The sequence below is a fragment of the Micropterus dolomieu genome, linkage group LG11 (assembly GCF_021292245.1).
Source record: "Micropterus dolomieu isolate WLL.071019.BEF.003 ecotype Adirondacks linkage group LG11, ASM2129224v1, whole genome shotgun sequence".
Classification (NCBI taxonomy): Eukaryota; Metazoa; Chordata; class Actinopteri; order Centrarchiformes; family Centrarchidae; genus Micropterus; species Micropterus dolomieu.
In genome coordinates this window covers 16,650,752-16,665,812 of record NC_060160.1, presented here as the reverse complement: position 1 = coordinate 16,665,812, position 15,061 = coordinate 16,650,752, and the positions used below count along the sequence as shown (strand labels likewise).

Here is a 15,061-nt window from a genome sequence, read left to right as displayed (position 1 = left end):
TTAGGCTATTTATTTTATTTTCAGCGTGTTGTTCCTGTCTGTTTTGTTCTAGCTGTAGCTAAATCTGGAAACAACAACTGTTGTATGTTGCAGTGTTTTTCCAATGGATGGCGCCACTGTGGCATGTTTCTCTGCATAAGAAACTATGTGCTGATTACTGCCCCGAAGACGGTAGACTGTTGCACGAGGGTGCTTTCATTATGGAAGCAGCAACGGGCCTACAAATACAAAATCAATTTATTATGCAAACTGGTGTTGATTTGTATTCAAATTCACAAACCGGTTCACTGATCCACATGTTGTCTTGAACTTTCTTAAATCTTCTTGTCTGGAGTTTGAGTTTGACAGGTGGTGCTCGTGGGGAACTTCTCTGATCCGCTGTCCTGGGTGCCTTCACAGGCTGTCGAAAATAGTGGAACCACCATGAACAGCCCATGAGATGGTAAATGTGCACTGACACAGCTAATAATTTTGGGTCCCGAGAGAAAAAATAAAGTTGGCTTCTCCTACTGTTTTTTCATATATAGTAGTAGTGATGTCAGATACCACTTAATTCCTATACGATCCAATACCAAGTAATACCCAGGCTGGTATTGCTGATACCGATACCGATACCAATACTTTTTACATATTTTATTTCTTTTAATGTGACCTCCCCCCTCCCGTTTCTGTATTTATGAGTGAAATAAGGAGTAGGCTGTAGCCTTACCAATTCAAAATAATAGCTGCATAATGACAAGACATCAAACTACTGTCATATTCTTTAATTAAAATAAAAATATCCTGTTCAGAACTCCCGCTTCATAACATCATCCTATTATACTTAATCTCAGATGTTTAGCGAAGTTTGCGGTGTTGCCAAAGTATTTCATTGTCTTTGCACACTCATCACGCAGAGCAATATTATTACCTTCACAGCTAAAATACTGCCAGACCTGACTGTTTTCACAGTCAGCCAGAGTCAGTATTCAATCGCGGGAAATTTAAAGGGCTGCAGCGGCTCACGTCAAAGAAGCTCCGTCACAGAGCCGTAGTGCAAGCATGACTTTGACAGGCTGAAGGAAAAGTAGTTCCTATCAACCGAGTATAATTAGACCATCCTGGTGACAGTAAGATACCTATAATAAAACACACACTCACTCCTGATGACTGAGTTTAGATATTGATCCTTTTATATGAGTATTGATCCTATAGCTGGAAACGTTGGTATCAGAAATAGCGATAGGCTACTTTAGGATCGGCACATCACTATCTAGCAGATCCAGAACGTACGCCTTTAATGCTATTTACAGAGACACAACATTTTCCCACCATGAGCAAACACTTGGTGACAGTGGCAGGGAAAAACTCCCTTTTAACAAGCAGGAACCTTGAGCAGAACCTAGAGTCAGGGTGGGCCCCAACTGCCTCCACCGGTTGGGTTGAGAGAGGGGGGAGGAGGAAAGGGGGGAGAAAGATAGAGCAGGAGGAAATAGCACACACAGTAGCTAATACAAGTTCCACATATATATATAAAATAATAGTAATGGTAGTGGAAACAATAAAGTCTAGGCATATAGCAGCCTAAGGGGTGGTTCAGGGCTCACCTGAGACAGCGGTAACTATAAGCTTTATCAAAGAGGAACGTTTTCAGCCTACTCTTAAACATGGAGATGGTGTCTCCATTATCTGTTCAACCGGATATTTTGTGTTTTTATTTACTTATGTAAAGACTATTAGTCAAGTAATCAATTAAACAACACTAAACAAAACATAAATAAATAGTGGAATATTTAGGTAATCGATTAATCATTTCAGTAATTTTTCAGCAAAAATGCTTAGGCCTAATGTTTGCTTGCTCAAATAGTGAAGGGCTTTTTATTATTGAAAATGAAAATGAATCTTTTCGATTAATCGATTACTCGAGAAAATAATCTGCAAGTTAATGGATAATAAAAGCACAACATCACGTGAAGTCAGGACCGACTGTGATTCGTCAGTTTGAGGGTGGTAATTTCTGAGGTGCTCGTGAAGGCAGCATCAGTCTCCTGGATCCTGGGTGTGTGCAGTCAGTTCAATGTAGAGACTGGGAGAGGAAGCACCGGGCACATCTGAACGCGGGTCCAGCAGTGCCTGTCACCTGATCTGAAAACTTCTTCTTCTCCTTCTTCTCCACTAGAACGAGAATGGGAAACTACCCGAGCTAGTTTCTGAAGAGGACACACATTCTGGGGGGAGGACTGTGCTAAAATTGCCAGGTTAGTTAATGCTAGCTCACCACAGCCTCTCGTTGGCGTACTTAAGTCAGTTGCTTCTTCTTGTAGCTAACTAGCCGTTGCTAGCCACCGTTAGTTAACTCATTTGATACTTATTAGTGATATGACTCTGTTCAGCCATGTAGTGTTGGTCAGCCTTGTTAGCAAGCTGTCTCACGTTTCCTAATTGCATGCCATCGGTTAGCCATGCAGATTGTCACAACCCAGCTAGCGTGCTAACGTTAGCAATTGAGATTAGCAGAAGAGGGTCCGTATGTGTGTGGTTTAGTGATGCTGAACCACATCCACTGTTACATTACGTTTGGAAACTAGATGCGAACCACGAGAGCGTAAAGCTCCACACGAGAGACGTGTAGAAAGCGCCACTTCAGGCTGTGTTTGAGTTTCATGTATCACAAGCCAAGTCAAGAACTTTAGTATTCCCCTCATTGTTGGCTGTTGTGAGACTAACGTCATACGGTGGTTTCCTGTTTTCGCCTATCCAGGTCGAGCCTTCAGTCACACAGTTTACCTCCAGAGGAGGTACAGAAGCACAGTGGAGATGCAGACCTTCCTGAAAGGCCGGAGAGTCGGCTACTGGCTCAGCGAGAAGAAGATGAAGAAGCTGAATTTTCAGGCCTTTGCTGATTTGTGCAGGTATGTGGCAGTAACACTAATTTTAATGCCTCCAGGTCAAGTGGTTTTAGAGCAGTTATAACAGAAACAGCTTGACATACATTCACACAGTAGGCCTACATCAACGTGAACTGAGAGGTGTGCTGACACTGCACTTCCTGTTAATGACAACAACAGGGACTGATTCTCCTCTCACAGGGAATAACTCTTTTGCAGTTTTCATTTGAACTTTCTCTTTCATACAACATCTGTTACATCCTTGCTCATGTCTGTCATGTATCTGAGGTTTTGCTGAAAGCGCAGTAGATAAGACCTGTGGCCGCTCTGCTTTTTTTAATCTCTACTCTATTGCAAAGACATTTTTAAAATCGTATGTATACATGCCCCGTTGGAAGGTGGCGCTGGCAAAAGTCAATTTAGCGTAGCAGGTTTTGTCTTGAGTCAGTGCTTGTGGAAACATGGTGCAAGGAGGTAATAGGTAGGACTACAAATAGTGTGCTTAGTTGCATGTGTAACAGGACAATAGGGCAACGATTGTTTTCATTGTTGACTGATCTGTTGATTATTTTCTCGATTAAGCGACTAGTTGTTTGGTCTATAAAATGTCAAAAAATTGTGAAAAATGTCAATCAGTGTTTTCCAATGTCCAAGATGACGTCCTCAAATGTCTTGTTTTGTCTACAACCCAAAGATATTCAGTTCACTGTCCTAGAGAAGTAAACCAGAACATATTCACATTTAAGAATCTGTGAATTTTGACTTTTTCTTCTAAACAAAAATCTGAAATCGATTATCAAAATAGTTGGCAATTCATTAATTATTCATCTTTGCAGCTCTACAGGATAAGCTGCTAAAACAGGTTATCTCATTTAGTTAATTGTCCTAACACATGAAACTTTTCGGGTGTGTGTGTGGGTGTGTGTGGACTGAAAAAATTTATCTCTACCATTTTGTTAATATATCTACATCAGAATATGTGCTCTTACTCGACAAAGTTAACCTCTGCTGTTCATTGTAATTGGAACAGTGTGATATCACATTGAGCACTCTTGGCCAGTTGTGAGACACGTCATTATCTACAAAAAAAGAGACTGTCCAAATGCATAGTCATAACACAAACTTGTTCAAGGGTGTATTCCCACTATACCAAGGATTTGTTCTGACTCTCCAGCCTTGAGAGGGACAGCTATGAGTGGTGTATGTATGTTATCTTGTCGTAGCTTACCCGTCTACAGCCAAGTAAAATGTTATATAAGGTCTTATAAAGTAGGGCGTGGATTTTCTCAGCCTATATGACTTTGGAATAAGTGAACCCTCCCTCACTGACTTACAATAGCTGCTATCCAGTATACTGGGTTGGGGAATGGCTCCAAGGTATGGCACCAGCCTTATCATCTCCTGTTGCAACATTGCCTGGCTGCTTGTGCTGTGCAAGGGCTGCAATCATCCATAAAAAAACAAACAATGACAGCGGCTAACAGCGAGGCAGGATTCAGGAAACATTTTAGAGGTGACACAGTGCCCCTGTATATCAGGTATGTTGGCAGTCAATAGCGGGCAATTTCTTTGAAGCATTTTCACCTTTTTCAAGGGGGCTGTTGTCTCATAAAGTGACCTGGTTGAGCCAGCACAGATTACCACACTGTAATCCGCAAAACATTTTTAATCTCTTCATAAACCTCCTAGTAACACCCCTCCACCCTGCCCCCCCTGCGTCCTGCCTAGCCCCTTCGTCCCTCAGTGTGGGACTGAGGGCTTTTATATGAATGGCGGGAGCCGAGTGGTGTTTGTGACAGACGATCTAGTCACATTAATAGCGTACAACAAATAACTGCATATTCAAATGGAAATGAGGCATACACATTGAATGTGGGTGTGTAATGTAAATGGTCTCCGCATGATTGCTATTCCCCAGTCAGTCACTGGAACTTGCCTTCTGGTTCTCTTTTCCTGACATATTTCCCCTATTGTACACCATAATAGAAAGCAAAAGTCATGTCCACGAGGAAGCACCAGATGGAAAAAGATAACTGTCCTAGGTGTGGCTCCAGTATGTAGAGTTCTTTTTAAAAGACATAGACAGAGGTACAACACGACCACAGGTGTGTCACTCATTTCTAAACTGTCGCCAGAGCTGCTGTTCTCAGGTCATGAGCGGGTTATCTGATATTTCAGCCTCAGCATCCCCTAGTGCCCCATCTTTGCATTACTGGGTGACGTCTCTACTTTACACACTCCCAAACACTAACCTTTGCCAAAAAAAGTCATATTGCTGAATTGTAAAGACCGAGCCAATGTATCCATATCCCACTGGCTTACAAACCACTCAAATGTAGAATAAATCACCGCATTTCTGAAAAACATCACATCCTATGAAAACACCTGGTCCATAGGGCTAGAGTTTATGGCTATATCTGTGTATATTATACTGTGTGTTAGATACGGTGTAATAAAAAATGTTTTGTTTTTCTTTAGGCTAAACCTCCATGTTCTTGTGTGTCAAAGCCTATTCACAAACTTCTAACACTGGCCTGCTTCTTTGGTCGGTGTCCTCCATCTCATTCATTTTGCCAGCTGCTTAACAATATAGGAGAGCAGACGATCTCCATATCTGTGATTGGATGAAACTAAAGCCCCCATTCACACTATATGAAACACGCCAGCTGCAGTATTAAATATCCACATTGTTGTGAAGCAGTGAGTGGATGCACGACTGTTACCATGGGGCTGTAACCTCAAAAACAACAAGGTTGGACAGGCTAAGTGGGCAGTAGTGCCAGACTGGTTTACAATGCTCCACAATAAGGATTGCCCGATAGCCAGGGGCAAGTAAAATGTGACGTTTGGCTTTCTAATCTAGAAACTCACTTGCCTGATTCAAAAAAAAGTAGTGACTGTTTTGTTTCAAGGGAGGCTAGTGGCTTTGAGGGTGATATAGGGACTTCTTCTGGTTAAAGTAAGATGTTTAGGTATCCTTTTCACAATGTTGTCAGACACTTGTAATAAGAATCTGAGCCTGTCAGTGGCAAAAACAAACACTTTAGGGGGCGTAATTTGACGGGGTGCAATTACCTGCAAGGATTACGTTGCAGCTCTGTTTCGCTGGTGCCGGCTGCAGTATGCTACTGGACTAATTTTAAAAAATCCAGAAGAGAACACAATGTACATGTTTTTACATCATCGGCCTGCTTTGTCTTGTCGGTCTTGTTTGTTTGGTCCTGTATTGTCTGTCTGATCTTATCTTGTCTCTAACGTCTTTATTCTTTAAATAGAAATGTGCATACATAAAGAATGATATGCGGATATTGTAACTCTAAATAAATGCACAAACAAATAATAATGGTGCCTGACCAGGTTTTCTCCCTCTCATCATGTGGTATGCAGCTGACATTGTGAGTGCTTCGGTGTGGCGTTTGCCATGTCTGGTGCACCTGTATTCCTGCTGGTCAGAGCTGTTTGTGTCCCATAAGCTTGCACAGCAATTTAGAGGCCTCTTACTGACTCACATATACCGTATTTAGAAAAACACAATGCCCTTGAACAGCCGGCCTCAGCATCTTTGAGTAATATGAAAATATTATCATTTAATCCTGTCAAGGCAAGGCCACGGCACTCTAGGACAAGTCTGAGATTACATTGAGCTGCACCAACCGTATGCATGTATGTAGTCTTTCACCCAAACGATACAATTTACTGCTCTACTCCACTCTACTGTGAGTGGAAGACTGTGGAGAGTATTACTTTAAAACCTGTTAACATTAATTAATCGTTAAAACGCCAATTTGAATGTAAACAACTACGATATATTGTATTCAAATTAGCCCCTGAACTCTGACCTTTTGAGTGACACCAAATCCAACCCAATAGGAGCTCAAATGTCTCTTTCACAACCTTCAATAGCCAACGAGAGCCTGCGCTGTAAGGAAGGGACAGCCCCTATTATTTTGTGGGTAGGCCGAACTAATTGCAAGCAATTGTGCCGATGACTGGCATTTCGTGTAGCCAATAAAATTCTGAAAATCACAATATCCAGCTTTAAGTAGGAAGTTCGTGATCTACCAGCTAAAAAACAGATCTGCGTCGAGCTACGGCGTGATGCAGCAGCCGCCTGCCGCCAAGGGGCGGTGCTGTTTTAGAAAAAATACGCTAAGACATGCACTTACAAAAACCTGTGTAAAATAGTCATTTTTCATGGTGACTAGGTAATGCTTTATCCTGTGGTCCTACAGTGTTTTCCAGCTAATAAGTCCCAGCTATAGTTGTCTGCGTGCATTTGTTAGCATGCATTTTCAAGCGGAAATGAAAAATATATATTAGTTTTAGTTTATTTAAACTTTTATATTAATCAATTCCAGAGTGTTATCTTTCAGAGAAGCTTAAAACCATGCATATACTCCAAATGGTTCAAGAACTACACTCAATTTACTTTGGATATGCCTTGAATAGGCGTTTTGCATGAATTTAACAGGAATGTTAAGAGGTTAAAACTCTAACGTGTGAACAATGGATTGTGTTGATTTTAAGGAACAGACAGAGCAAAGTTTAAATAGTCCACTCCAAACAGGTAAAGCTGCTTCACCTGGTTGGCCTACTTTATTTGGCTCTGCCCAGTCTTACACATAAAAAATGCTACACTAATTCATATTAGTTAGTATTGTTCAGTATAGTTAGTATATCATCAGCAACTGCTAAAACAAGTGTTCACCCTCCCGCTATCATTTTGCTCCATCTACCAGTCAACACAATCTACACAACTACACCCACTTGTAAACTTTGTATCACATATTGTCATGCAGTTCAGTAGTCACGGCTATGGTGCACCATAAATACCAAACATTAGGGTTAGAGTTTATGGATATATGATACTGGGTGTTGGTAAGATATGGGGTTATAAAAAGTGACTTGTTTTTCATTACACCTCCACGATCTTGTGTATTCTGACTATGGCCTGCTTCTCTGGTCGGTGTCCTCCATCTCATTCATTCTGCTGGCTGTGCAACAATATAGAAGAGCGGACAATCTCCGTATCTGAGATGGGATGAAACTAAAGGCCCCATACACACTACATGAAACACGCCTGCTACTGTATTAAATATCCACATTGTTGTGAAGCAGTGAATGGCTGCACGACTGTTACCATGGGGCTGTAACTTCAAAAACAACTGGGCTGGCCAGGCTGAGTGGGCAGTAGTGCCAGACTGGGTTTTTGGCTGTTCAAGTGTTACTTGTTTTTTGATGTATCCCTTTTGTCTTATAGGGAAATGAGCTAGATTGGGCTTTTGACGAGCCTGTTCCCCCAGAAAGGTGTTTATGCCCCATGCTACTTTCTGTGTTTCTTTCAGTGGTGGGGCTAGAATTTATTTAAAACAAGCAGGTTTTTAAAAATGTGAGGGACACCCTTTTTCTAGATTTCTAGAAAATGTCCTCTCGCATTCAATTGCGTAAATACTGCTGTGCTCTGTCAGATATAAAGAGAAGAGATCTTTACAGGTTCCTCATGTGTCCTTAGTGGTGCAGTATATTTTGATACTGTGTATTTGGGCCAAACTGTTCTGGAGACTACCTGACAGGAACTGCCCACTGGGGAGATCTCCTTAGAAATACATACCTTCAACCCAAAATGTCTATAGTCACCTCTATCAGCAACTCCTGTCTTGTAGTGGTCTGCTGCCGTGTTTTTTATCCACATGCTAGTTTTCTGTGCTGTTTCTGAAAAGTAGATATTTTCCAGTTCTGAGATGGGATGTTAGTATTTTTGGTCATCATTGCCCTACTTCGCTGTCCTGCTATCAGACAAATTTACTGAATAATTCAAGTTCATTGTTCATTTATTTTTTGAAATCTTGGGACAGATAAGCTCACGTGTCAGTAGCTCATGTCTGTTACTGTCCATGAGGTCAATTTGTGGAAGACATCAGTGAGTTTCTGTTTAATTCCTCTTATGGAGAGGAACTGTTTTACATACATTTACATAATGAATAAAAGTAACTGTTACATTCTAAAAGAAACAACTCCAGTGAGGCCCGCTGATGCAAACACATGTTTTACATAGCTTATATTACATAAGATGAAAGTAAAAAATAAACAGTAATAATAGGGGTGTGCTTTCTTGTCACTTGCACTATACAAGTTTTTTATGTGTGTGTGTGTGTGTGTATATATATATATATATAATTTTATAGGATTTCTTCTTTTATAGTCTGTGGGTTCATTCAAGTCTTTTCTGCCTTTTGAGCCTTCATACCCGAGACACTGTTTCTGTTTTTGGACACTTTGGACCTCCTCACCTACAGTACCTGTCCTGACATACATTAACATAACGTGTTGCATCTTATAGCTTTTAGGTACACTCAATGCATGGCAACATCTATTTATGATTGTTCACTTCCAGTTTATTTTTGGTAAAATTAATGACCAACTATTTTTGTCTTTTTTATTTTTTGTCTTTTTTTTTTTTCAGGAAAAGAGGAATAGAAGTTGTTCAGGTAAGTGGACAACATTGTGTTTCTGACAGGTTGTTGAAATTAAACTTAAATTCACTCATATGTGAGAATTGATATCCCTGTAAAGATATTATTATTATTATTATTATTATTATTATTATTATTATTATAATAATAATAATAATAATAATAATAATAATAATATTCGGATTCAAAGCCTTGTTTTCAGTCCATAAGCTTCAGTCACAGTCTTCCAGACCACTCCATGTTTATTGCTAAGCTTTCCAAGTTATCCCAGCATGATATTTCAACACCTTGCCTCAAATCTGTAAACCCTGTTGTAGGTCAAAATTGGGGCAATTTAATTGCAGTAGTGGTGACTCATTCTGTGTGTGTGTGGGGGGGGTGGCTCACACATTTTAAACCTTGGTGCTGGTGGTGGTAGTAGTAGAAGGCGTATTTGACATCAGTCACCGACACCACGAGCAATATTTTTTTATATATAAAACTGCATCAATGTGAGCAGCTACAGCTCTTTACAGATCACTTTTAAGGTATTCTATGTGATGTGGCAAAAGAAATGGTCTCTTCCTAGTAATTACTTAGGTCAAGTACAGGATTGGTGCTGAGTTATATTCAGGTAAATACAGGCCCAGGGAGGTGAAGGCCGCTGTCATTTATGGATATTGCAAAGTGCACTACATAGAGTAAGCTAAGACAGCACATACAGCAGCATTGTAACAATTGTTACTAAGGCCTGGGAGCTCAGTGCTGAAAAGTGCTTGTCAGTTAAAGTGTTCTCTGCAATTGAGGAGAAAATCATCCTGTCTTTTCTCTCCGTCTCCTGCTCTTTTTTTGATTCTGTCTCGTCGTCTTGGGGGGTTCTTTTTTTTTCCCCCCCTTCGCTTTGAGGATCTTTTTTTCCTCTCACTGTGCTGACAATATCGGCACACCCAGAAAGAGCCTTGTCCTGGGAATAGACCCAAAGTAAGCAGGGCTTTGTTTCCCACTGTGCATTCAGTCCCTCCTGGGAGACAGCAGATCCTAACAGACCCTCAGCTAAGAGGGACCCGGGCACTTGAACAGCCCTCTGGCCTTCCCCGTTTCTCTTTTATCCAGGACTGTCCACGAGTTATTTTCCTTTTACAAATCAGCATAAACTCCTTATTTTTAGCTTGGCTGTCGCTGCCAATTGAAAAAAACTCAGCTGCCCCAAATGCAGTCAATGCCAGTCCGTGCCTGTACGGTCATGGCTGCATCACAAGCTAAGATAATGGTGGCCATTGTAATGCTTTGTGCTTGTTATACAACTCCGTGTACAAAGCTGTCGTCTCCTGTCGCACTAGTGAATTCTGAACCCAGCAACCCTTTAAGACTTTTATTTTGCAATTAATGATGTGATATCTAAAGCCATGTTACTCTGCATATTTTCTCCTATATGTCTTGTCCATATTGTCCTGTAACTATTTTACCTTATTTTGAGGTAAGACTACTTTTCACATTCAGATAATAAAGTACATGTATGAATTAATTAATCTCAAAGAAGAGTAATGTTCTGTTAGAGACAGAGATAACAATAGTGATGACGGTAGTAAAGGGAGACCTCGGTAAGGGTGCAGGAAGTGGTGGTAACTTACACAGAAAACAATTAGCCCTAAAGGTTGTCTGGCACTACTGCAGCTTCAAAATGAAAATAGTTTCATTACAGATGAAGCCAGTTTATTCACCTAACCTTGTCCATGTGGTCTGACAGACCAGCTGATTGCAGTGATAACAACTCAACCTTGGATATCTAAAGATAAATTAATCCTAGGCTTTTTTTCTGGTAGAATAAACCATTTCATGTTCATGTTGTTTGCGGCCTTATTAAAAGGTAATTCATGTATTTGTTGTGTGGAATAATAGTGTTCTAGAGCTGGAAAAATTTGTTTATCTCCAGAAAATTAATCTGCAACTTGTTTTTTAGTCAAACAATTTTTTTTACATTTTTTTTTTTTTTTAAATCAGAAATGCCAAAAAGTCTCTGGTTTTAGCTTGAAATGAGTTGTGTGTCAAAAGAAGATCTCACTTTGGATTTTCAGGATATTGTGTATTTTCTGTTTTCTGATAATTTCGAATCAAATAACTAATCTTTTTTTGTTTTCTATTATCAACTAAACATTTTAAAAACAAGTCAATGATATTTCCCTTTGCACTTCCACCTATGGTATTTGCCACAAGAGGTTTGATCCTCCAGAGAGATGGTGGGGGTTATGACGTCACCCTGTGTGAACAGATCTTTGCTAAATCTGGCCGCCCCAGGGAGTTCATTTTATATTTCCATTTCTAGTGTGGGAAAAACATTTACATGTATAACCACCAGGACTGACAGAACTGAAAAAAGAACACAGGGTTTGTTTGTTTGCTGCTTTAGCCTCTGGCATCTTTCTACTCTAGCTCTTTCTCTTTTTTTTTTAAGTAACCCATTATCACTCTCACCTTGTCTCTGCTTTTCTTCCCTCCATCCTTCCTCAGAGCAGCCAAGTGATTTTGCACCAGCTCATCAATACTGACCCCTTAGCCCTGAGCTCATGAGAGCCATCCTCCCCGTGCTCCGCATATTAGCCTGTCTGTATCACAGAGCTGATGAGATTAACTCAGCAGGCTCAACCTTGAGGAAGCCAATATTCACTCCCGTAACAGCAAATGGCCATCGTGTGAGTGGGCTGTACAGGGAAAGTTTTGAGTTACCATTTTTATTTATTATAATGTAAGTGCTTAGGGATTTAAAGTTAATTTTCATCATGGTGCTGTATCTCACCTACAAATTGAATTTGTGGAGGCTGTCAAACGAGGTTGTCTTTACAGTATGAATAAGATATTTATCAGTTTGGCAAAGATGATCTCCACAGTGACTCCCATTCTACATATACCTGGTAGAGGTATGAAGTCTCTTTCCGTCTGAAGTAAAAAAAAAAAAAGAAAAGTCTTTTAAGGTTCTTAAGCTACCTGCAGAGTCCCTCTTGTCTCACACATTAATTAATGGTTCAGTGGGTTAATGGTTTGGTATTCTACTCGAGAAAGTATCTATTGTATCATTGGTAAAGGCTGAAAGTCAGTTGCCTATAAGTTTCCAGTACACAACATCATCAAGAGTGAGCACTCCAGGGATGCTGAGGAGCCATTAGCCTAATTAGCTCTCTCGTGTTTAGTCTTGTACTTCATGTGAGGTTTGGTCGACAGCCACAGGTTGTCTCAGACACATTTTTCTCTTACACTAGGGTGTCAACTGACGCAGAGCGTACAAAATTAATCATTAATCACATGTCTGTCCGCACTCTGCACACAGTCTCTCCTCTGGGTTTGCCTGACAACAAAGCGTAAGCCAGGTGAGATTACATCCAGCTGAGGGCAAGTAAAAAGACATGAAGCAGCTCCATTGCGGAGCTTCACCAGACACAGACAAATAACTGCTCCAAGCAATTGCTCATACAGTTTGTGTTCACATACTACACAATTGTGTTGAAAACTGACGTTCACATATGAGCTCTGTCCCTGCTGTTTGCTCAAAATCCCAGTTGTTTGATTTCCCCCGGGGTATATTTTTGGCCCATTTTGGAGCTGCATCAAAGCTGAAAATATATTGTCCCTGACCCACCCTCTCCCTCCAGGATCCAGCCTGTTTTCTATGCTGTCCATCACTACCATGGCCCACTGTTAGCACTTCGTCCCAGAGGGGCTTGTATAGACGTCAGCTGACATTTCTGCTTTCAGCATTATAGAAGGACATCAGTGACTTTACTGCTGGGTTTTTGGATGAGCTCTAAAGCAGGCTCATTCTGTTTACGCACAGGGAGAGGAGAGCTTCGTCCTCTGCGATGTGTCTTTGCCAGTGGGTGTTGACCCACACGATGTAGAGTCCTGTTTTTGTGGAGGGGCCCTCTGTGTCGTGTAAGCAAGAGATTAAAAGCTATGCCTCAGTGGAGTACAGACAAATTCCCTTCCACCCGGCCCAGGCACACTGACACTGCTAGCTAGACAGAAAATGAGGGGGGGCCGCTCTACCTCATGCCTGAGCCCCTGTCACCACTGCTGCTCCTAGCTAAGCAGCTAGTGTTATAGACCCAGTGGTAGCTTATCCACAGGTGACAACACATTTTAGTGTTGAATTACCAACACAATGCAAATAGTGTATATCATATCCACCTTCAACATGTACATAATGAGAATAATAGTTTACTCTTGCATCCTTTGCACTCTGATCACTGCACTATTTGTCAATATGTCTATTGTTTTGTTCATAGTGTGTATATTAGTGTTGTCTGTACTGTAGTTTGTGTCTGATTTTTATTATTTTATTATTGTGATATAGTATTTTTGTATGAGTAAGCACATCATGAGCAATGTACAATCCTGAGTCAGATTCCTCGTATGTGTATACATACCTGGCAATAAAGCTGATTCTGATAAGTCCTGGCAGCAGGTTTGTGTTTCATGTGCCTGCCATACGCTCACATTTTGTCTACCTTATTTCTGATAAAAACCAGATGGTCTGCTGTCTACCACATGATTCCTGATAAACCAGCTGGACTGCTGAGACACTGAGACACTAAAACCCCTACCATTTGTTGCTAAACCTGGGCCTTTATGCAATCATACTGTTTGACTCTGACGTAATGTCACTGTTGCGTCACATATCCCTTGCTGAAACTGGGTGTTGAGTATCCACAATGCTCTCGTGTATTAATACTTTATCAGCCACAGTCTTCCTCAGTAGCTTCTGCTGCTAATTAAGTAACATTTTGATAGAAAGATTTTGCACTAAGCTGAAATCGAGACTCATCAGACCAGGCAACGTTTTTCCAATCTTCCATTGTCCAGTTTTGGTGAGCCTGTGTGAATTGTAGCCTCAATTTCCTGTTCTTAGCTGACAGGAGTGACACCCGGTGTGGTCTTCTGCTGCTGTAGCCCATCTGCTTAAAGGTTCAACGTGCTGTGCGTTCAGAGATGGTATTCTGCATACCTTGTTTGTAACAAGTGGTTATTTTCATCCACACAACTGCCGTTCACTGGATATTTTCTCTTTTTCGGACCATTCTCTGTAAACCCTAGAGATGGCTGTGTGTGTGAAAATCCCAGTAGATCAGCACTTTCTGAAATACTCAGACCAGCCCGTCTGGCATCAACAAACACGTAAAGTTACTTAAACCCCTTTTCTTCTCCATTCATATGCTCTGTTTGAACTTCAGCAAGTTGTCTTTTTTGTTCTGAATTCTTTGAATAAAAAAAAATGAATTACATACACTCACCTAAAGGATTATTAGGAACACCTGTTCAATTTCTCATTAATGCAATTATCTAATCAACCAATCACATGGCAGTTGCTTCAATGCATTTAGGGGTGTGGTCCTGGTCAAGACAATCTCCTGAACTCCAAACTGAATGTCAGAATGGGAAAGAAAGGTGATTTAAGCAATTTTGAGCGTGGCATGGTTGTTGGTGCCAGATGGGCCGGTCTGAGTATTTCACAATCTGCTCAGTTACTGGGATTTTCACGCACAACCATTTCTAGGGTTTACAAAGAATGGTGTGAAAAGGGAAAAACATCCAGTATGCGGCAGTCGTGTGAGCGAAAATGCCTTGTTGATGCTAGAGGTCAGAGGAGAATGTTCCGACCGATTCAAGCTGATAGAAGAGCAACTTTGACTGAAATAACCACTCGTTACAACCGAGGTATGCAGCAAAGCATTTGTGAAGCCACAACACGCA

General features: G+C 40.9%; 1 protein-coding gene across 4 annotated transcripts in view; it reads left to right on the top strand.

Moving 5' to 3' along the window:
- The first annotated feature begins 2,043 nt into the window (after window positions 1-2,043).
- Window positions 2,044-15,061, top strand: part of itpk1b (inositol-tetrakisphosphate 1-kinase b) — a 35,634-nt gene continuing 22,616 nt past the window's right edge. For all 4 annotated transcript variants that reach the window (XR_006827173.1, XR_006827171.1, XR_006827172.1 and 1 more), the window contains exons 1-3: window positions 2,044-2,237; window positions 2,741-2,891; window positions 9,331-9,355. Coding sequence is in view for 1 of the 4 variants with exons in the window: in XM_046062945.1 (XP_045918901.1) it covers window positions 2,797-2,891; window positions 9,331-9,355 (120 nt within the window). In the remaining 3 variants the exon portion in view is untranslated. The remainder of the gene's footprint in view (window positions 2,238-2,740; window positions 2,892-9,330; window positions 9,356-15,061) is intronic.